Source organism: Spermophilus citellus (genome assembly GCF_964194105.1).
Source record: "Spermophilus citellus genome assembly, chromosome: 2".
In the NCBI taxonomy this organism is placed as follows: domain Eukaryota; kingdom Metazoa; phylum Chordata; class Mammalia; order Rodentia; family Sciuridae; genus Spermophilus; species Spermophilus citellus.
Window position 1 is genome coordinate 181,716,139 of NC_138183.1, and position 22,430 is coordinate 181,738,568.

General features: G+C 40.9%; 1 protein-coding gene across 4 annotated transcripts in view; it reads left to right on the top strand.

Moving 5' to 3' along the window:
- Window positions 1-658: 658 nt before the first annotated feature.
- Window positions 659-22,430, top strand: part of ME3 (malic enzyme 3) — a 201,515-nt gene continuing 179,743 nt past the window's right edge. The window contains exon 1 of one of the 4 annotated variants that reach the window (XM_081282420.1): window positions 659-1,135. In XM_081282420.1, coding sequence (XP_081138546.1) covers window positions 953-1,135 — 183 coding nt within the window. In that variant the 5' untranslated portion in view covers window positions 659-952. Of the gene's footprint in view, window positions 1,136-1,253; window positions 1,396-22,430 lie in introns of those variants that run through there. The other 3 variants (XM_081282422.1, XM_081282423.1, XM_081282424.1) reach the window with 3 other exon arrangements.

The following is a 22,430-nucleotide window of genomic DNA, read 5'->3' on the forward strand; positions in this document are numbered from 1 at the left end:
CCTGTACCAGCGATATCCAATAGCACTTTCTGCAAAGATGGAAACGTTCTCTGTGTACAACAAGGGGATCTTGAACACTAGAAATGCGGCTACTGTGACTGAGAAACTGGATTTTAAACTTTATTCTATTTCAACTAATTTAATTTATACACCCTCATGTGGCTAGTGGCTATTGTATTGAATGACACAAAACAACACTGAGCACTGCACAACACCTGAGGGTTTCTTGCAGCCAGGGTGTTCTCCAAATGGTGGGAGGGGAAGAGGGTATGCTGATCCCTAGATGCTAACCAGTCTGTGCGTTCAGTCTTGTCAGGATGGAGAGTCTCAGGAGCCACCCTGAGCTTCATCTTGTTACTAGGGAGGCTAATACACACGACTGTGAGGAGCCCCACGCACGTTCTTAGGGGAAAACTGGCACTGTGCAGAAAGGTTTCAGGAAGGCTTTTTCCAAAACGCAACAGCCCCGCGACCGCTCGGCCCAGCCACTGGCGAGAGAGGAAAGACAGACCCGCAGCGCCTCGCCCCGCCTGCCCCGCAGCAGGGCCGGATAGACTCTGGCTTCACTAACGACGCAGGTGAGCGGGAGGAGGGAACTTAGGCAAACCACCCTACAGGTTTGAGCGTCCAAGGACTTGTAGCTGCGCAGTCGCCTCTGCTTCCCTGGGGTGGGGGCGGGGATGGCGCGGGCTGTCACCCGCACAGGATCTGCTTGCTCTGCTTGCTTTCGCTTTGCCTTTGGCGAGGCCTGGCACACCGCAAGCAGAATGCAGAGCGGGTGGCCACTGAGGAGGGGTGAGGGTTGGCGCTTTTAACCTTTAGGGTGCCCCTTCACGCTCCCAGAGGACGTGTCCCTGGCTCAGGCCGATTGCTCTGCTGACGTGTGGGCACTGGCTGGCTAGAAAGCGCCCCTGACCTTGGTCACTTTCTGGTCCAGGTTGGCGCAAGGACCATGGGCGCCGCGCTGAGCACGGGCGCGCGGCTGGCTCTCCAGCCCCGCAGGGCCTGCGGTGCCCTTCGACACTGGGCACCCTCCGCACCCGCCCGAGCCTGCCACTCCAAACCCGGCCCGGCGCGCCCTGTGGCCCTGAAGAAGCGTGGATACGATGTCACCAGGAACCCGCATCTCAACAAGGTAATGGTCTGGTTCTGGGAGGGTAGGACGCTAGAGCTATCCTTTGGCTGGAGGAAAAGGGCGCCCCGCCCCCTTGGCCTGGAAAGGATCCTACAAGCGCCCTTCCCGAGGTTTCTGTTTTTGCCTTGCAGTAGCTTAATGTATTGGTTTGGCTTTTTTGTTTCCCTCCCTCCCCCTCCTACATGGAGAGAGGTGACGAGTAATGCAGGGAGCTTAATTTTTTCAGCAAAAACAATGTGGACTCAGTTAAGATCTTCACGGTGAGTGTGACCTGGAGTCAGAAGACTCCCTGATGTTTTCTAATCCTGTTGATCTTGAAGAGTTCATTTAACCTCTGTGAGTCAGTTTCCTTATCTGTCAAAGAGATATAATTGACATAGGAATGCTGTAAGGCTTAAGGAGAAAACAGAGGCAGAGTTCTTAGCACAGTACCTGGCACCTAGGAGAGAATAAATATCAGCTAAGGTTATGATTGTTATTCTGGGGAAAAGATTAATTTGAGAGTGGGGACAGAAAGGTCTAGAATTATAAAACTTTTAGAGCTTGAAGCAGCATCAGAGATCCTAGTTCAAACCTCTCCTTTAACAGAAAACAGACAAAGGGAACATGCCCAAGGTCACCACCTAGCCAGTTCTGGATCTGCCACTGGAATGCAGATCTTTAATGCTAGGATCCAGTTCATCCCACTGCTAATACCAGTACATTAACCTAAGAGCAGACATATTTGTGTCTGGCGATAGAGTCAGTGTCTTTGGTCCAGAGGATCAAGTTGAGAGAGATACAAGCAGGAGACCTAGATTTGAGGCCTTTCGCCCTACCTCCCCACATTAACTTGGGCAATTCATTTAACTTTTTGGAGTCTCAGTTTTCTTCAGTCTGAAATGATTATGGCAGACTCACCACTCTTATTTAACTTGGTTATTGTGACAATTAAATGAATTAATGAATTCAAAGTCATATTTTTAACTACATGAAGTGTCCAATAAATAATTACTACAAAATGAAAATGTTAATAATTGCTTTGACTCAAGATTGTGATTTAAATGTGGCAATCTGTGTAGAAAAGATGTTTTCGAGAAGTAGAAACAACTACATTATGCTAAGTTTTGTGATAGTTTCCTACAGAATTACTAAAAGAAGCTAAGGAAAAAAATCTTTCTCTCAACCTTTACATATTATACTGACCTCCTGCTCTCCCCCAAAGAGCCCTTATATACTACCCAAAGTATTTAAGGTTTGTATCAGTTTAATTATTTTGATAGTAAGTGTTAGAAAATGCAAACTTACTTTAGCACACAAAAGTCTCTTTAACTAAAAAAAAAAAAAAATAGAGAAGAAAGGGTGAAGGGTGCAGGCAAGGCATGAGTAAGAAGTTGAGATTCATTCCTAAAGCTGCAGGTTCTTTCCATCTCTGCAATGTCAGCTTCATTGTTAGGCTCCATCTGAATGAAGTGTTCTCCTCAATATGACCTCATTGCCCTATCTACCATACCACACCCACCAATTGAAGCTCCTGTGAAAGAAAAAGAATGCTTTCTCTGAAGCCTCAGAAAGTGAACCTGTCTTATAGATCTGATTGGATTCTCTTCCATTCCCAAACCAATCACCAGCAACTTAAGACATTTGGAGCCTATTCCTAGAAGACAGGGTAGGACCACCTGTATCAATTAGCTTAAATTAAAGGGGCTATAGTTTCCCTACAGTAAATCTGAATATTGCCATCAGAGGGAAGAGGGATGGATTCTGGAGAGCAAAACAGGAGTTCCCACTGTAGGATCCAATCATTATGGCAACAACTGCCTTAGAAATATGGACATATGGGGCTAGGGATGTGGCTCAGGCGGTAGCGCGCTCACCTGGCATGCGTGCGGCCCGGGTTCCATCCTCAGCACCACATACCAACAAAGATGTTGTGTCCGCCGAGAACTAAAAAATTAAATATTAAAAATTCTCTCTCACACTCTCTCTCCTCTCTCACTCTCTCTTTAAAAAAAAAAAAAAGAAATATGGACATATTACCAACCAGCACTTATCGCCTTGTGGATAGTTAAGAAAATAAAGGAGGTTTGGGGCACCTAAAAACATACTTGTCCCTAATATAAATTATTTCCCTTCTAAGTAATATAATTAGAATGTGATTCATAAATCCATGGGGCCTGATCTTTGTGTGATGTTAGATAATGTTTTTTATATATCCCTGAAGTCAGTTGATACAGTTCTGGGTGTGAAGAGGGTATCTAGGGTTCTGCTGAGAACCCGTTGGATCCCCCTTTCACTGGTTCTTGGGAAGCAGCCCAGGCAGAGATATACTTTTCTTCCCACTGGACTGCCTTCCTCTGGCTGTCCTGACCACCTCCAGTGCTCATAGTCTCCAAGAGAGACTTGAGGCTTCCTGAGTTCTGAGGTTAAACAGAGCTGAAGAAGCAAAAGAGAGGGGCAGCTTCTAAAGGGTCTTTGGTACTGTGGTTAGTGGGAAGTTGTGTGGGTAGATTTTCCTCCCCACTAGAATGTGAGCTATTCTAGGGCAAGGACTGAGTTTCATGCATCTGTGACAAGGTAGTTCCTAAAGAATCTAGCAGTTAACATTAAATTCTTGGAATGTGTTTAGCTGAGTTGCATCTTTCATTGATAGATCAGGAGAGGTATATAAGTTGAAGCTTGAGAGCAGAAGAGTAGTCAGAAGGTAGAATTCTCTGAGAAAAGATGAGCTACTAACCAGAGCAAGCATCACTATTGCCACGTAATCCCTGGGTTTGGACTCAGCTCTGTTGTGTCCTGGATGTGTGGTCTGTGATGAATCCCACAAGTTCCTCTGCTTCTGTTATGCCCCTGCTATGAGGATCCTAGGGAATAACCCCTGTGAAATCACACTTAGAAAAGTGTAATGTGTTAAATATTAGGTATTTGTGTGAATGATGCCCAGAACTGAGGTTAGAGGGGCCATGAGAGGTGATCTTGTTTAGAATTGCTTTGACTACATGGTCACAAAGGAGGGATCAGCATATTAGCTTAATGGGTCTGCCAGCAATTAATTTTTAAAAAGAAATGGATTAGAATAGAAAAAGAGCAAATGCATTTAAAATTAATAAAATAGGTCTTTTACCAAGTAACCATGTAGAAGGTCTATTTCTACTATGGATTGTAGTAAAAAAAGGGGGGGGGTGTAATTTGGAAGCCATTGTTCTCATCTAACATCATCATTTTCAGAAGAAAAGATAATCTAGAGAGTGAAAGGACTTTACAGAGACAATCTTTGGTTGTAGAAGTGGGCAGAAGCAGAAAGCCTTAAAAATTCCAATCCATTGTGATGCCAGTTTACATCTGCCCTGGCTGATTCATGCATAGTCCTATTGATGACAAAATTGGTACTATATGATTCCAAGTTCCCTCAATGGGGTCAGAGTTTCTAAATGATGCAAATTCATCCTAAGTCAACTTCTAATTCCTATTTTTCTAAACTAACATTCCACTTTTTATATAATACAGTGACGATGACCTGTTTTGTTGCAACAGAGTAGATGCTTGACATCAGCCATGTTTTGCATACTTAAATAGGCAACTAACAACCCCATTTTATAGGGTTTTCTTCATATGCAGATGTCACCAAAATTTCTGGCCTCAGCTTATCTATATCTTTGTCTTTTTTATCTTTTTTTTCCCCCCCAGAGCTGGGCATTGAATCCAGGGCCTCACACATGCTTAGTGAATGTGTGCTTAGCACTCTAGCCCCACTTATATCTTCTTTTAGGAAGGGCTATCCTATTCCCCACTCCCCAAGCTACATTTGAGTCCCCGGCATTTGTCTTATCCCTCTGTTTCCTTACTATCATGACTGATTGGTTTTTTTCCACCCCAGACCCTGAACACGTTGAGGATAGAGACTGACTTGTCACATGATGTTCTCTCTGCCTGACTTGAGGCACTCAGTAAATATTTGTTCTTTATCTCCATCAAGTTGTGGCCCTTTTCCTCTCAACCTCATTAGTATTAACGTCACTACTTCACAGCTCATTGCCTAGATAATTCCCACATGCTGCCCATTTTGGAGGAAATGCACCTACTTTGCCCTAATCTTTCCAGGCTCTCAGTCGTTTTACCAGAGGATCATGTTATTTCCCAGAGTGCACCAGCCTCCCCCTTTGGCCCCAAAACCATTGCTGACCCTTCACCTGCTTCTCTGCCTTTTTTTTTTTTAATCTCTTGAGTTTGATGTTCAGAAAAATAATGAAAAGGGTGAAAGTCAAAAATCATGTGATTGTGGACCAGCATGTTTCGTGCAGTGGGCCCTCAGATACTTCCTAGCACAGCAGGTGACAGCCCTTCTAGTGGAATAGATGCAGTTTGATTGGGGAATGTGTGCAGACTTAGTGGCCTGCAAAGCAGCTTTGGCTACACATATGAGGTGACAGGTTTCAGCTGAATCCCTTTTGCATTCAGTGGTGGTTTATTAGACTCCCACACAGCCAGGACTTGTTGTTGAATGAACTATATATTTTTGTTCAGTGGAACTTGATATTGCCTCCTTTGGGTGTGGAGAATCTGTCAACAAAGGCTTGACTCACCCATCATTCAGGAGATGATGATGGGTTTTGCGAGGAATTAGAAGTTTATTGGTGATGCCATTTTCTGCCCTTGAGGTACATAACATAATATGTATTCCTGGAATCTCTGCTTCAAATATGATATAAAATTGGAGCTCCTGATTGACTGGGAAACAATAGGTTGTTAAGTAAACATGACTTCCATATGCAGCAATTTACTCTAGACATGAACCTCTTATGCAGTGACTCAGGACATTGAAGCCCAAATACAATTCAGATATTTTAGGAAAAGTTGAGCAGAAGCAGGGTGGAATTAAATCCTTCCCTGTTAAATACAGTCCTAGCTTCATGGGATGGTAAGCATTTGGTGTTGGAGCTTTATTCTTAGAACAGCTAAACGAACCGTTAGATGAAAGATCAGGTAATTTTAGCAAAATGAACCCCAAATATGGAGAATTGAACAAAATGGGATTAATGTCTCTCCTATAAACAAGTCAGGTAGGCAGTTACAAGTTGGCACGGAGTTTGATTTTGTCATCCTCACTGTGCATTTTATACTTCATTGTGTAGGAGGGCTGCTCTCACCTCCACTGCAGATTCTATACAGGAGCCAGCAGGAAGGAGAAATACCTTTTTTTTTTTAATTAGATAGGTTAATTTTTAATGACCTAAGGAGCATTATCAAAATAGATTTTTTGGTACATCATTTAGAAACTGATACTGATTCTATCTATTAAAGAATATTCCTAATATGACTGATATCTTTCAAATTAATCCCATGGAGAAACACCTTTTTAAAGGGTACCATTCAGGAGTCTTGAATATCACTTTTACTCACATCTAATTGGCCAAAACTTGACCATATCTACACTTAGCTACAACAGAACCTGGAAAATGTAACTTTTTGATGGGGGCACCCACATTTTCAACAAACAATTGTATACCATTAAAGAAAGGGAGGATGGATATTTGGGAATATTGACACAAACTATTATCCCCAAACTTGTCTTCTTAGCTGTCAGTTTTAACCCAAGCTTTAAAATCCATCTCTTTCTCAACATCCCCAACCTTGTTCACACCCTCATCATTTCATACTTACCTGTGCAAAGATTTCCTTGTTGATCTCGTAATTTCCCGTCTTTTTCAATCCACTCCTGTGTCTGTCAACCACACCCTGAGTGGCTAAGACCCTGCACATATTCCTGACTGCTCTCTTTGTATCAGGTACCATATTCAATCCACCAGAAAATCATTGCTCCATCCTCAGACTAAATTTGAACCCCATTCCTGTCACTGCAGGTTCCACCTGTTTCAAGCCACCAATATCTCTCTGCTGTATTTAGGCAGCAGCCTCCCCACTGGTCTCCTTGCATCCGCTTTTGCTCCTCTAGTTTGTTTTTGACACAACAACAGGGTGATCCTTTTATATCCTGTGTTAAATAGACAAGTTTATGATCATTATGAAGACTTCAAAAATGTTGACTTGTGTTTATGAAAGTTAATTCATCAAATCACACCATTTTTCTGTGCAAAACTTTTCTAAGACAAGGACTACAATGCCTGACATGATGTGGTTCTCTTTGATCTCATCTTTTGCTATCTGTCTGCCTCACCCATTGCTCCAACAGCATGGTTTCCTCGATGTTCCTCAAACACTCTAGGACAGCTCTTACCTAGAGCCTTTGTGCAGGCTCATCCCTCTTTGCAGAACACACTTTCCCTAAATAGGATAAATAGCCTAAGTGGCTCCCTCGTTCCCTTCTTCCAGGCTTCTCACTTTTTCAATGAGACTCACTCTGACCACCCTAAATGAAACTGACCCCCTTAATGTGTTCACCCTTCATCATATTTGACACTTTCTAACATATTATTAAACTCACTTATTATTTATGTTATTTATATTTCCTCAGTATAATGTAAGCTCCATTTAGGCAGGAATTTTTGTCTATTTGTTCATTGATCTATCTGAGGTATTTAGTTGGTGCTCAGTTAACAGATAGTGAATAAGCGAGTCATTCAGAGACATCTGCTGAGGCTCTCTGTTCTCATCCCTTTCCTTCATCTCTCCTTTTACCAAAATACCCTTCTTTCACTCTAGAATCTCTCCTCCCTCAACATCCCCATTGGTGGTGTTGGCATACCCATTTAGGATATGAACAAATCTCACATTGGCCCTTTTTGTGTCCAGGGGCCTATCATAGAGTGAAGTGCTGAGCTGGGGACAGCAAAAAGATGTTTGTTCTGTGTATCTCCACTTTTATTAGCGTTAAACAGAACCCAGGGAAGAAAAAAGACAAAAATGGCATGTTGGAATTAGAGATGGAAGGAGACAATTCTTGAGGCTCATGGAAAAACACAAAGAGATATCTAGGGAGTGGACCAGAGGTTGGGAGGCCCTAGCTTCTGTCAGCACCTCCAAATTCCTGGAACTCCCACCCCACCCTCCACTTTGACTTCTTGGAGTCTCTGTTCCTGTTCCAAACCTCTTCAGTTTCCCTGGCCCACAGGAGCCCTGATGAAGATAAGAGAGAGCCTCATCTCCCGGGATCTGAAAATTAAGCAAGTGTGGTGGGTGCCAGGAGCTTAGGAGGGAGATTTGCTGCTCCTGGATCCTGAGGTTGATACTCAGAAAGTATGTTCTTATAAACATGTTGCTATAAATAGTTGAATTGTTCTCCAGAGAAAGGGTATTATGTATTAAATAAGGATTTGTGTGATCATTATGAAGACTTCAGAAATGTTGGCTTATGTCAATGAATGCTTAATTTAAAATGCAAAATGCTAAATGGAATCTAGCATGTGTTACTATAAAAAGATGTAACTCTGGAAAAATGGTTGGAAGTAAATGTATGAAAATGATTGCATTAGGGCAGAGGGATTATGGGAAATTTATTTCCTATTCATAAAATTTTTTTAAATGTTCCATTGTTGTTTCAATTTTAGGTCACAGGTTTTTGTTGGGAGTTCAGTTTCTAGACAACATTCAGCTTTTGGAAGTTGACCCACCTGTGATATATGGGTGGAAATCTCTCTGAAGTAATCTTATTTCAGGCTTATAACCCCCTATTTTCTAGAAGCAGATACATTTAGATTCACGTAATAACAAAATGTTAACACAAGAACCTGCTGCCTGTTCTAAAAGCAACTGTAAATAGCAATATATAGATTATGTAAACAGCAGTTCTGGAAGGCAAATCCTGTACAGAAATATATATTGTCTGACTCCAACCTGGACCACCTGGTATTTTAAGTTGGTCCAAGTCTGAGCTGTACATAGAGTTTCTTTGAATGATTTTTCAGACTTAATAGTATCCCCCGTTCCAGTTTCTCTTGGTTGTCTTTGGCCTTTGTAGGCTCTAGGGTTTGTGACTTTATTTTATTTTGCATTTTTTGTCAGTTCTACCAAATATTTCTTTTATTATCTGCCTTCTTCTTTCCAGACGCCAGTCTTATAGGGGGAGGAAGGCAAATCCTTTTGATTTGTATGGCAATTGCAAAAGGATCACTAATGTGCAGCACTTTTGTTTGCAAAGACATGGATTACTGTCAGCTTTAAAAACCTTCACTTTGATGTGTAGAAAGCACTTTGGGAAATCCTTTGGGTTGGTGTCCAACTGCCTTTCTGATGCAGAACACAAAACATGCTGTATGATCTTGTGATGAAAATCTGACAGACGTCCTCCACTTGGGGGTGCCGAGGTCAATGGTTAAAAGCATTCATTCATTTCATACCCAGAGGGTTGCCAGGCAGCCTAGTTAAAACATAGCTCTTACCAAAAGGACACAGGAACAAGTAAAATGCACCCAGTCATTTGAGGAGAGGGTTTTTTGATGGAAAGATCATCAGCTTTTGAGGAACCTGAATAAGAGGAAACCAAAGCTGCATTTGCTTTTAAAAGTGGTTACGAAAAACTACAGGGATGATAGGGGGTATAGTTAAATGATTAGCAACTTGGGAATATTATTTTTTAAAGCCTTAATCTCATTCTGTATTGTTATTTATGGTCCTGAAACATTCTCCCCTGGGTGAGGAATTCTGGAGAAAACAGACCCAGTGGAGTCCTTTGTTTTGGTTAGCTTTGCTCTCTCAGAAAACAGAAGGAGAGAGTCCACATCTCTACAAAGTAGCCTCTTTCCTGAGGTGTGGGATTCCCAGTGACTTCAAACAGGAGTGCAGGTGTACAGTAGAGCTAGTCTTCAGTCAACAGCTCATAATCTCCATGCTCCTTCTCTAAGGTTTTGAAAAAAGTATTGAGGATTCCAACCTAAATCCCTATTATTCTGAATTTTCTTTGATAGTGTTATGGAGGGAATTCAAGTAATAACTATAACAGCATTTTTTTAGGATATACAGAGTGCCAGGAATTGTTCTAAGCAGTTGACATGCATTGACTCATTTGATACAATACCATAACTTTTTGAGATAAGCACAGTTATTATTCTTTTGTTATAAGTGAGAATACTGAAGTATGAGGAGGTTAGCCCACTTGCCTTTGGTCATGCAACCCATAATGGTGGAGCTGGATCCACCTGGGTTTAGGACCCACACTTACACCCACCATACCACCCTACCATTTCCAGTGTGCAAGGTCCCTCTTACCTGGGATGACTACATGAAGTCTGATGCACTGTGGCCTTTCCAAGATAGTAACTAGAGCATTCCCTGTTCCTGCCTGTGGGTATCTGTTGTTATCACTTCCACTGGCTCTGCTAAAATCAGGGTATCATGGAGTTGGAGGGAACTTTAAAAATTACAGGATGATTCATTTATTTACATATTAAATTTATCAATAGACATCTTCTGAGTTCTTATTACATTTTTAGGCAATGGAGACCTCACAGTAAACACAGAATTTCTTCTTCTGCCTTTGAGGAGTTAAGTGTAACCAAGGTGACATGAGGATCAGTGAGTGAATAAGGAGGCAGTTTCAAGGCAGTGTGTAGGTATAATTAGAGGGTCATTCATTCAAGTGAAGAAAGATGGAAGAGAGGTGCAGATACATTTCTAATGGCAGTGTTTTCAGAGCCAAGATAAATGGAAGAATCAGAGTTGGCAGATGAAGGTGGCAGAGGAGAAGCTGTTTAGATCATGAAAGAGAATGAATTCCAAGAATAACCACCCATTAATTTTGTAATTAAATGTACAGAAATTGAGCAATAGAGCTCAACAAAAAAGTTAATGTCTTCCATACTTGGATGTGATCTTTCATATTTTTCTTTTCCTTGATTTTATGTTGCATAAAGCCAGAGAGAATCATTCACACTGGGCCTCTCTTTTCAAAATCTTCAGCATGCCTCAGGATTCAGCCTCTGCAGGGTCACCTCTGCCACACTGTCCTCTTTAATATTGCCACAAAGAAGCAACTTGTTCATCCCCTACACTCCTTCGGTGTGTATATATAGTCGTGGTTCTTTCTCACACTTGGTTTCAGTGTACAGTGTTTAGTGCGTGTGTCTGTCTCCATCACTGTGTCATCTTCATATCCAGGAGACACTCAGATGCTCCATAACCAGCACAATCCCCTCCTCATAGTGTCCCCTCAATAAAAATGACTACATGAATTACTTCCATATTCCCTTCTCCACAAATCAGAAACTACTAGAGTGAAAACCAATGTCACACCAACTGCCATCTGCCATCTCTTCTGAAAAGATGGTGAAAAGCTTGATCTGAAAATAAAAATTATTTTTAGATCTCTCCATGCACTTGGAAAATTTCAAAATCCAAGAGAAATCTTTCATTCTGGTCATATAAATTTTGGAAATACATTTCTTTAGAAGAGTTTTTCTGCTCTGAAGCTGGGCCAGGTGCACTTTATCTAAAGAACAGCATCTTTATGATGAGATTATTTATTCTTATCCTGGGGCTGCTTTCAAGACATTAAATTTGGACCTGCTGTAACTAGCAACAGGTTAAAGGATTTTGAGAATGAAAGAGAGTAGTCAGCTAGTATCAATTATGTATGATCCCCCAAGAGGCATGGCCAGTGACCAGATACTGGGCAGCAGAACACAATGCCTGGAAAATACAAGATTTAGAATCAGAAAAGCCCCTGCTTCCTGCTTTGGTTTGGATGTGGTTTGAGTGTATCCCCCAGGGGGTCATGTGTTGACATTTAATCTTCATTGTCAGGAACTAAGAGGGTGGAAACTTAATCCAACTATGTTGTTCAGAGTTTGGGCCTTTTGGAGGTAATTAGGATTAGACAGGTTATTGGGGGAAACTCGATAATTGAATATTGGTGGCTGTATAAAAAGGGGGAGAGAGATTAGAGAACACTCACAAACACACACACACACACACACACACACACACACACACACCACTCATTCCCTCTTTCTTGCTGCCTGATGCCCTGTGCCACCTTGGGACTCTTCCAGCAAGGAGGCCATCACCAGATATGACCCTTTGACCTTAGACCAGAACCATGAGCCAAAACAAAACTCTTTATAAAGTTACCCACCTCAGGTATTTAGTTACAGTTTAAAAAATGGACTAATACAGTTCTAATACCAGTTCTGTCATTCACTGTCATTGCAAAGGTCACTTCATTTCTCTGAGCCTCAGTTTCCTCATCTGTGGATGAGGATGACAATAAAATACACTTATTTGACAGGTTGCTCTAATGATTAAGTGAAATATTGTATGTAAAACAAATTGTAGGTGTTTAATTAATTCTCAAGTTAATCTATATATCTAAAGCTTTTGTTCCATTTTGAAGCCCTGTTTGGCCATAAAAGTCACAGACACAGCAGAGTTTGACCTGGTTCATGCCCACTTAGAGCATGCAGGAGAGGGGAAGACCGAAGGATCAACCTCATTCTCTAAAGGCATGAACAACATCTGATTTTGGCAGACTTGATTGGAGGAGTGAGTCAGGGAAGAGTCAGGCTGGATGGAAACCTTTTTGATAATTTCTCAGTACTCAATGGAGTTTTTAAAGCCTGAATAATCTAAACATTTGTCTGAAAGAACCTTAAGTAAAAAAAAATATCTCTGGGAACAGAAATTCAAGGGTCATTTAAAGAGCTGGTGCTTCTGGAAGTTGAAGCTGGAGTAGAAGATAGTGGCTACCATCAGGAATCTCAGAACTTTATTCCAGTATTTTGGAAACCAAGGTTTTTAAAGCTACCTTAAAAAATAAATACAAATGTATCCATCATTATAGCACTCCCAGTCTAATGAGATTTTGATAGCAATATAGCAAGATAAGGAAATGTCTCCTTATCATTTAGCATGAAAGTTATGACATTGCTTCAGATTCAGCTCAGTGGGCCATTTCCGAGCCAGCTTTCCCAACTAGCATTCAGACTATGAAGGGAATTTTACAATAGTCCTGTGATCTCCATAGACTTTGCTGTGAGTGATCAATATACTTGCACATGCATATTTTAAATAAGCATTTCTCCTCCATTGAATGAGCATTCATGATGAGCATTTCCCCCAAAAGACTTAGAGTTCATAGTTGTCTTTGGGTAGATAATGCCCTAACATTTGACCACCATATTACAGTAGGGATTTAGAGCCCCAGGAGTGGAAGTTCTTTCTGCCCATGAAATGAATGGTGGATAGGGATTCTGACTGTGTCTGCCTCTTAAATCTACTGCCTTTGAAAGACACCACTTTGCCTGCCATTCTGAAATAGTGCTTAGAATCAACCTCAGTTGATTAGACAGAAGTACTTTTGAATCTTTCCCCAGGATGGCAGAGGCGATGTTTTACAGTAAACATTGTCATATATTGTAAATCTGAATAAACCTGCAACGTAGCTCCTGCCATCACTTCTGTGTCCATTTCTGATGCAAGGACATGCTCCCAACTCCCACTTGCTTTTTAAGTTTCTATTTATTCTTTGTGGTGACATGATCTCAAAGACAGTCCACACACTGTTTGACAGAAAGCTCAGCTCCCATGTCATAGACTCCTTTCTTATCTCTTTTTCTTCTTGGTCTCTTCTGGTTCACAGTTATTTGTTTGACTGGTAAAAAAAAAATCACTTGAGATCACAAGGACAGATAATAGCAGTGCAGTTGCTGCTGATGAAATGTGAGTAGAGATTTAGAATAGTGTGCAGAAAAACCTATTAATGGCCATTTTTAGAAACAGCGTTGAAATCCACCCATCAGTGCTGAAAGATTTCCAATGATCTCACACTCTAAGAGCTGATGGCAGCTTCTCCTCATGTCTGCAGAGCCTGAGAAGCTGCCTGGCCATGCCGGTGGGAGATGATGGCATGCATGCCAATGGAGCAGCTGGCCAGGGGGTGTCAGCTGGAAGGGCTTCCCAGCAGAGGATTAGTCCCCCAGTAACCTCCAGTGACCTCTAGTACTAGTTGCCTTATAATGCCTACCATGCCAGGTGCTTTTCTGGGGGGAAAAGGGTACCAGGGATTGAACTCAGGGGCACTCAACCACTAAGCCACATCCCCAGCCCTATTTTGTATTGTATTTAGAAACAAGGTCTCACTGAGTTGCTTAGCACCTTGCTTTTGCTGAGGCTTGATTTGAATTCACGATCCTCCTGCCTCAGCCTCCCAAGCCACTGGGATTATAGGCATGTGTCACTGCACCCTGTGCTTTTATAGGTGTTTAGAGAGATTATTTCCAACCAGAAGAAATAGTGTGAAGAAAGTGAACTTGGCCCATTGCTCCCTCACCTCCTGCTTCCCTGGCCTCTTCCTTCCACTTTGCTATACAAGGTATATCCTGAAAGTCTTCATGGTGTCCCTAAGCTGCCCAGGACTGTCAGGCCTTCTTGCCATACAGTATCCTGCTTCTTCTCCTGGATCTCATCTCTTCTTTGTTTCATTTCCTGTGCATTCAACTATCCTTCATCCAATGTTTATTGAGCACCTACTAAATGCCAGGCACTATTCAATATTAGGAATCGCATCAAAAACTTGACCATAAATCTTCTTATTCATCTAGTAAGAAATATAATAAATAAGTAAACAAATTATAAGATAGTTATTGGTGATTGGTTGGGAAAAAATAAACAGGGCACCAAGGGAAAGAATAATAGATGATGTACTTCGGATGGAAAGGTAAGAGCTCTTTATTTATTTATTTGTGAATATAAATGTATTACAACTTATAATTTGTAATACAGCAGAATGTATTATAATTCTTATTAAACATATAGAGCACAATTTTTCATATCTCTGGTTGTATACACAGTATATTCACACCAATTCATGTCTTCATATCTGTACTTTGGATAATAATGATCATCACATCCACCGTCATTAATAACCCCATGCCCCCTCCTTTCCCCTCCAACCCCTCTGCCCTATCTAGAGTTCAACTATTCCTCCCATGCTCCTGCTCCCTATCCCACTATGAATCAGCCTCCTTATATTAAGGAAAACATTTGGCATTTGTTTTTTGGGGATTGGCTAACTTCAGTTAGCATTATCTTCTCTAACTCCATCCATTTACCTATAATGCCATGATTTTATTCTATTTTATTGCTGAGTAATATTCCATTGTGTATATATAAAGATGATGTACAATCAACAAATACATGAAAAATTGTTCATCGTCACTAGCAATTAGAGAAATGCAAATCAAAACCACTCTAAGATTTTATCTCGCTCCAGTCAGAATGGCAGCTATTATGTGTACAAACAATAATAAGTGTTGGCAAGGATATGGGGGAAAAGGTACATTTATACATTGCTAGTGGGACTACAAATTGGTGCAGCCAATATGGAAAGCCATATGGAGATTTCTTGGAAAGTTTGGAATGGAACCACCATTTGACCCAGCTATCCCTGTCCTTGTTCTATACCCAAAGGACTTAAAAACAGCATACTATAGGGACACAGCCACATCAATGTTTATAGCAGCAAAATTCACAATGGCTAGATTGTGGAACCAACCTAGATGCCCTTCAATAGATCAATGGATTAAAAAATGTGGTAAGAGCTCTTTAAAAGATTGTATTTGAGCAGAGACCTAAAGAAAAAGAAGCCAACCAGGGGAGAAGCTGAGGAAGAGCTTTTGGGGCAGAGGGAGCAGTTCTTGTGAGTCTGAAGGTAACAAATAGCTTTACACGGCAGGTTCTGGGAACTAACAGTAGACAGGCCAATAAAAAGTACAATGCAAAAGAGGGGAGCTGCACATAATCAGGGTGGGGAGAGCTGGGGGGCCAGATGGCAAAGGGTCCGAGAGTTTGTGATGTGAACTGGGTGTCATCTGCTATAAAACAGGACACTATTCAATGGCTCTAAACAAGGAGGTGGCATGATCTGATCTACATTAAGAAAAGATCTTTCTTCCTGCTGTGTGGAGAATAGGTTGGAGACGAGCAAAAGTGGAAGCAGGAGAACTCATGAGAAGCTGGGTCAGTAATAAGAGCAAGCAAAGGTGAGGACTGGAAAGTGGGGATGTCAGGTGAGAGGAGGGAGAGAGGAGAAGTCTTTTAGGAAATGGAGTCTGAAGGTAGAAGGAACAGACAGGCCCCTGTGTCCTTCTGCAACTCACCAGGACTCCATCTATTTTCTCCCTCCTCATATCCCCCACTCCCCACCCCCACGAAGCTACCACCACTGTTTATTGCAATTACTTCTCATTCTTTCTCAGCATATTTCATAATAATAAGGAAATAGAGTGTTCATGTTTTACCCTTAGAGCTCTTGAAGTATCTCCTGATCTGTCCTCTCATTTGAGCCTCACAGAAATCCCTGTGAGTTGGGTGTTATTACCTTCATTTTATAGGAAAGTGCTCTGGGACCCAGAGGACTGAGCTGCCTATAGTCTCCCAAAAAGTAAAGGGTAGAGCAAAACGCAATTCCAGATCTCCTGAGACCATTGGCTGATTTATTCCACAAACTGTTGAGTACCTACTGTGTTCAGGAGCTGTGCTGGGTTCATGGTCATTGCTCTCAAGGAACTTGGAGTCCAGAGAAGACAGACAGATGTGTGAGCTCACAAATGTAAATCAGTATAATAGGTTTCATGTTATATTAAAATATGGGATTAATAATGTGTTCACATAATTTTTACCTTAGTGGGGAAAATGAAGGGTGAGAAGGTTTCTTAAAGGGAGTAATCTTTAGTCCTTATGCTAAATTATGTAATGTGTTGCATAGGTGAAAAAGAAAAGTCAGCTCTGACCTCTTTCCTGAGGAGACTACTTTATTTATTTATTTATTTTTTGACAGTGCTAAGACCTAAAAGGTGTACAGGGATTCTCTGGAAAGACAAACTGGGGAAAAGATGTCCCAATCAAATAAAGCAGATCTGCATGGTGTGGAAGAACTGTGGATGATTCTGGATGGAGGACAGTAGTGGAGTGATGGGGTTGGACAGCAGAACATGGGATGGGGGCCTCAGGGGCAATTCTTTGGGTGAAGAGTTTGACCTTAGTCCTGAGGGTGAGAGGGACACTGAAAAGTGACACCATGAGATTTGAGCTTTAGATATATCATCTAAACACAGATAGGAGACAAAAACAGAGTCAGGAAATTTAGTGAAAAAAAGAAATCTAATCCCCATGAGGGAGTTGAGAAGGACCAAATATGATTGGTGGTAAAGTGGATACAGATAAGAGAGGCCTGAGGAAGCAGAAGACTGAGTTCTTTCCAGATTACACTGAGCTGCATAATAGAAAGTCCAAGAGTTATTGTAAAAAAAAAGTTATTGTTCAACAAATTAAAAAAATCTAACAGAAACCCTGTATTTATTTGTCATTAATTTATACAACTCATCCAGAATGTCCTATTCCTTTGTCTTTGCCTAGAATTAAACAAAACTGTTGACACTGGTTATCTCATGCCAGTGTCTTAAGTTATTCTTGGCAGTTGCCTATCTTAAATATTGGAAAATAAACTAGTTATTAATAATGCAAGATTTTTCAAAATGTAAAGTTCCTTAAGAGGTACTTTGGGACTGGTGAATTTGTAAAGGATATGGACTCAGGCCCTTTTAATTTCAGATGTTTTATTGGAATATTGGAGTCATTGGCTTTCTCTCACTAACTAGCCTTATTCCAGTTCTATTCTCACAAAGCAGACTTATCACCCAAACTATAGAGAAGGTGCAGCTTGGTGAGTACATGATTACATTCACCCATGGTTTTGTCATTGTGAGGACATTGTGCAGCCCTCCACACTGCCCAGGAAACAAAGATACAAGTGAGACTCTTTTAACACTACAAAAGCTCAAGGGATTTCCTTCTTTCTCTCAGGCCCCTGGAAAAACAATCACTCCTTACATTGAAAATGGAAAAAGAATGTTCATAGTTTAGAAAATATATTTTCTAGATAATAAATTTCTTTAATATTCTTATTTGTTTATTGGTTTGTTTCTTCCTTTTCTTTCTTTCTTTTTTTTTAGAGGACTTAAATAAAAATAAGGATTTGAAGTTCATGCAATACAAACCTTTCACAAAGTTGGCTGTCTATAGATGAAATGTTGTCACTTTCTCCATTGGACTCAGTTTTAGCGTGCCTATCTCTTTGCCAAGGCTTAGTTTGTCTTTATGAACCAGGATTCTTGGAGAACGAAAATAGAAAATCAGAAGCTTGCAGGAATGATTTTCTTGGCTAGTTTGACCCAATATCAGCCTCTTTTCTAAATAAAATGCTGTTTAAAGACTTTTAAAAGGTGAAATTTTAATAGAATCAGCAATAAGAATACCACTGTAAGCCTACTCTTGTTTCTTATACATTTTGGAGGACATCATCTGAGCAAGGTTATTTGTCCCATGATCTGACTCTAACTCTGAGGCCACAAATATCATAGAAAGTCCAATGATGAGAAGTTTTCTGGAATGAAATGTACTAAGGGGCTAGTAGCCTTAGAATTGTTTCACAATTGTAAAAGATCCTTGGTTTTACACCATGGATTTTCCAAGACTTTGATCTTGTGAAACTTGCTCTATGTATTTTAATTGTAGTGTTTGTCTTTAATTCACCTCCTCTTCTAAAGAGTAAATTTGTATAATGGAGTCTAACACTGTAAACATTTTATGATTTTGTAGTTCCAAAGAAGGAAGGCCGTACGCACATTTGCATCCATTTAGCTGATGGTTTATAGATCTGAGGGCTCTTGGGTTTCTACTTTGCATGAGGAAGCATTTATTTCTTTGCCTTTGCCTCTGAAGTACAGCGCCCATCAGCCCACTCAGAGAGGAAGCACCATGCTAGCATCTTTGATCAGTCACCTTCCTGTGGCACCTTCCTTTGGCTTTTGTGTTATGATTCCATTTCTGTTCATTTTGCTGTTGCCTTCTTATTTTCCTTACCAAGCAAGTTAGAAAAAAAAAGGTTTTCTCTTACTTTCTTCTTTTCTACTTGATGGAAGTAGAAAATGCATTTAAAGGCATGGTATTTAGCCCAGAGAATTGCATTGATTACTAAAAATTATATTTAATATGCATTCATTTTTTTAAGATCTGCTCATGTGTGCCTTTTATTGATACCAGTGAAACAGAGAGCATGTCACCTGTGTGTGCTCAGCCGATTCCCCAGTTAGTGAACATGATAATGTTGAACTCTAGGGAATTTGAAATGCCTTCTTTCCAAGTTTTCTTTCTGTGAGGATGGAGGAAAGGGCAACATCCTGGATATAAGAGCCTCAGGACTGGGTGAGAAGGATGGATGTATATGGGTTTATCAGTGGGGGAAACACCAAGGAGAAGAAGAAAAAAAAAAAAACCTGAACAGAAAAGAGAATCAGTGATAGAGACCAAGAAATACTGTGTTGTGAATCATGTTGGAGAATGTAACAGAAGGTATAGCATCCAGATAGGAAGAGAGGTGAAGAGAGAGAAGAATGAGGATCAGACCTGCAAGAGGCAAGGTCAGATAGTTCAGGATCAGAATGAGTGAATGCTGAGCACCTATGGGGAACTGTTGCTTTAGTACGTCTTGATACCTCTTCAAGAGATATAACAGTTCCTTAAGAAAATCAAATCAGACTGCACCTTCCCAGTCAATGTGAGAAGATATATTTTGATCACTTGTTTGTCAGGTGCTAATGCTGTTGTCCAAACATTGGGGTCACAGCAGGTCAACCCCACAGATCTTGGCAATTGCTCTGTGCAGCTTGAATGACTTCAGGGCTGCTGAAGTTCAAGTAAATAAGACCCAGAGGCCTTCTAGCCTTGGAAAACCCCATGTCTCTCTTCCCCTACAGGGGTGGCCCTGTGTGCTCTGTGGATCTCACCAAGCTTAAACTCTCTTGCTGAAAAATCCTTTGTACCAGAAGATCCCCTTGCAGGATTTCAGCTTACGCACCAAACAATTGTCAGGCAGTCTTATTTTTGTTGTTTCTTTTTCCTATATCAAGGATTTCTTAAATGGTTAACCTTTTCCACTTATTACTAGTAGGTGAATTGTGGAACTGAGACAGAAACCTATAGGTGACTAAGGATTGACCTGTGTGGTATAAGTCAGTTCCAACCTCACATCCACTCTTTCTGCCCAATGGTAGATGTTGAGATCACATGGGGCTTCTCATTCCCATCAGCTCCCTTCCCTCAATTCTATCCACCTCCATCTAACTATACCTGCATCCATTAGTGCCAAACATAGTTGGAGGATCATGTCCCAATTATCTTTCCATCTTAGAGACTTTGAACCACATACCCTTAGAGAAAAACTTAGGCTCTTAGCTTAATTTGAAAGGATATTCATATTTCTTTAACCTTGAAGTTTTCTGTATTAATGTCAAGCTTCATTGTGATTCCATATAGCCTCTCAGTTTGAAGAAAATCCAAAGGATTTCTGTTGACGATATCATTGAGATCCACATAACTGAGCTTATGAATTATTTTTTTTTCTTTGAGAGAAAATTACCTTTTAATCCAGACCCAGTAGAAAGCTCAGGTCCAGGCCTCTTGGGCAGATTCTACCACACAAGAGCATCCTCTGAGCCCTTTTTATGGAAGGTATCTGTTATATACCAGATGCAGATGCTCAGATGTGTTCTTTTTTGCCAGCGGGAACTAGTTATGGCAACACGTGGGGGACATGTTTATCCTCAGGATAAATATTTGGGTGGGAGTTTTGTGTTTCAAGACATGAGCACTAATTATAAATAAAACCATTTTGTTGTGATTTAATCAGTTCTCATTCATCCTCTTGTAGGAACTTGTGGATGCAGATATGTACAGTAGGGAGATTCAGCTCATTCATTTCCATTGACTACATCTGCCAAAGGAAAAGCTATTGCTTCCCCAGCTCCTTTTCAGACTCAAACAAGAATAGAAATCTCATGATTAAGAAAACAAGTATAATGAACTTCTGTAAAAAAAAAAAAAAAAAAAAAACACAAACAAACAACAAAAAAAACCAACTCCTGAACCAGGAGAATGCAGCCTGAAGTAGCTGTAAGAACACTGGTTTGGGGGAGAAAAGACATTAGTGATCAAGTGGACTGACACCTCAGCTGTGCGACCTGGGGCTTGTGTTCAGTTTCTGAGGGTTTGGTGTTGACCTTTCCTTAGGCTTCTTCTAATCTAATGTTCTCTACAGATATGGAACTGGCACTCTTTCCAGCAAGGCTGTGGAGTACAGTCGCTTGCATTTTGATAAGTTGAGCAGGAGATGGCAATGGAAGGAGTACAGGCTTTGGAATTCAAGGGACTTGAGTTTTCATCCTGATCCTGCCACATACTAGCTGCATGAACTTGGGAAGACTACTTGAGCTTTCTTTCCCAAAGTTTCCTGTCTATTGAAAAGAATAACAACTCCATCCTAGTAAGGTTGTTTTGAGGATTAAAAAGAGAATAGGTCTATTTGAAGCACTCATTTAACACAGTGCCTGATACACAATGAAGAACTGCTTCAGATTACTAAAAATCATATTCCATATGCATTCATTTTTCTAAGATCTGCTCATGTGTGCCTTTTACTGATAGCAGTGAAATAGAGAGCATGTCACCTGTGTGTGCTCAGCTGATTCCCCAGTTATTGAACATGATAATGTTGGACTTTTGGGAATTTGAAATGCCTTCTTTCCAAGAGAATAACAACTCCATCCTCCTAAGGTTGTTTTAGGAGGATTAAAAAAAAGAGAATAGGCAGTAAATGTTAGTCCTTCACCCTTTTACTAACATTAACATCACAGTAATAAGAGTTCCAGAAACTTGGATGATAACGTGCCATCCACCTTTACCCTACACTCCACAAGAGTTTCTATCTATTTGAGTAAGAGTTTTTATTTTTAATGAAGGCACGTTTAGTACTACTCATTTCTTTCAGTGTGTGCTGTGGGTTATGTTTTTATTGTTTTTCTTCAGGGGTTGGTTTGCATTTGTTTATCAGAATCCATCGTAAATGCTGATTTGTCATTCCCTGGGTGGATGTAATTGCTGTGTTAGAGCTCTGATTGCAGAAATGAATGCAGCTGTGCTGTCTTGAGCCGCATGGTCCTGGGAGTGCTGCATGTGTCCAGGCACGTTGCACATCCTGCACTTACACGGTTTGGGAGGAAGTTTCCAGTACCACAACCTCACAAGCAGTGTTTAATTACCTCAAACTCTGGGTTTGAGGTTAGCTTGGAAATGAAAAGCCATTTGGGTTTACCACAGAGGAGAAGTAAGAGGATAAAGCAAGGCAAAAGGAGCCAGGGCTGACCTTGGGCACTCCTATGGGGAGCTGGGAGCCCAGTGGGATTCAGGCCAGGTGTTACAGTAAAGACAGAACCAATCATCTGGTTCTGTGAGTGCGTGTACACTTGTGTGTTCGTGTATTCACAACCAAATATATATCAGATATAAAATTTCTATATCTTAAGCTCAGGCC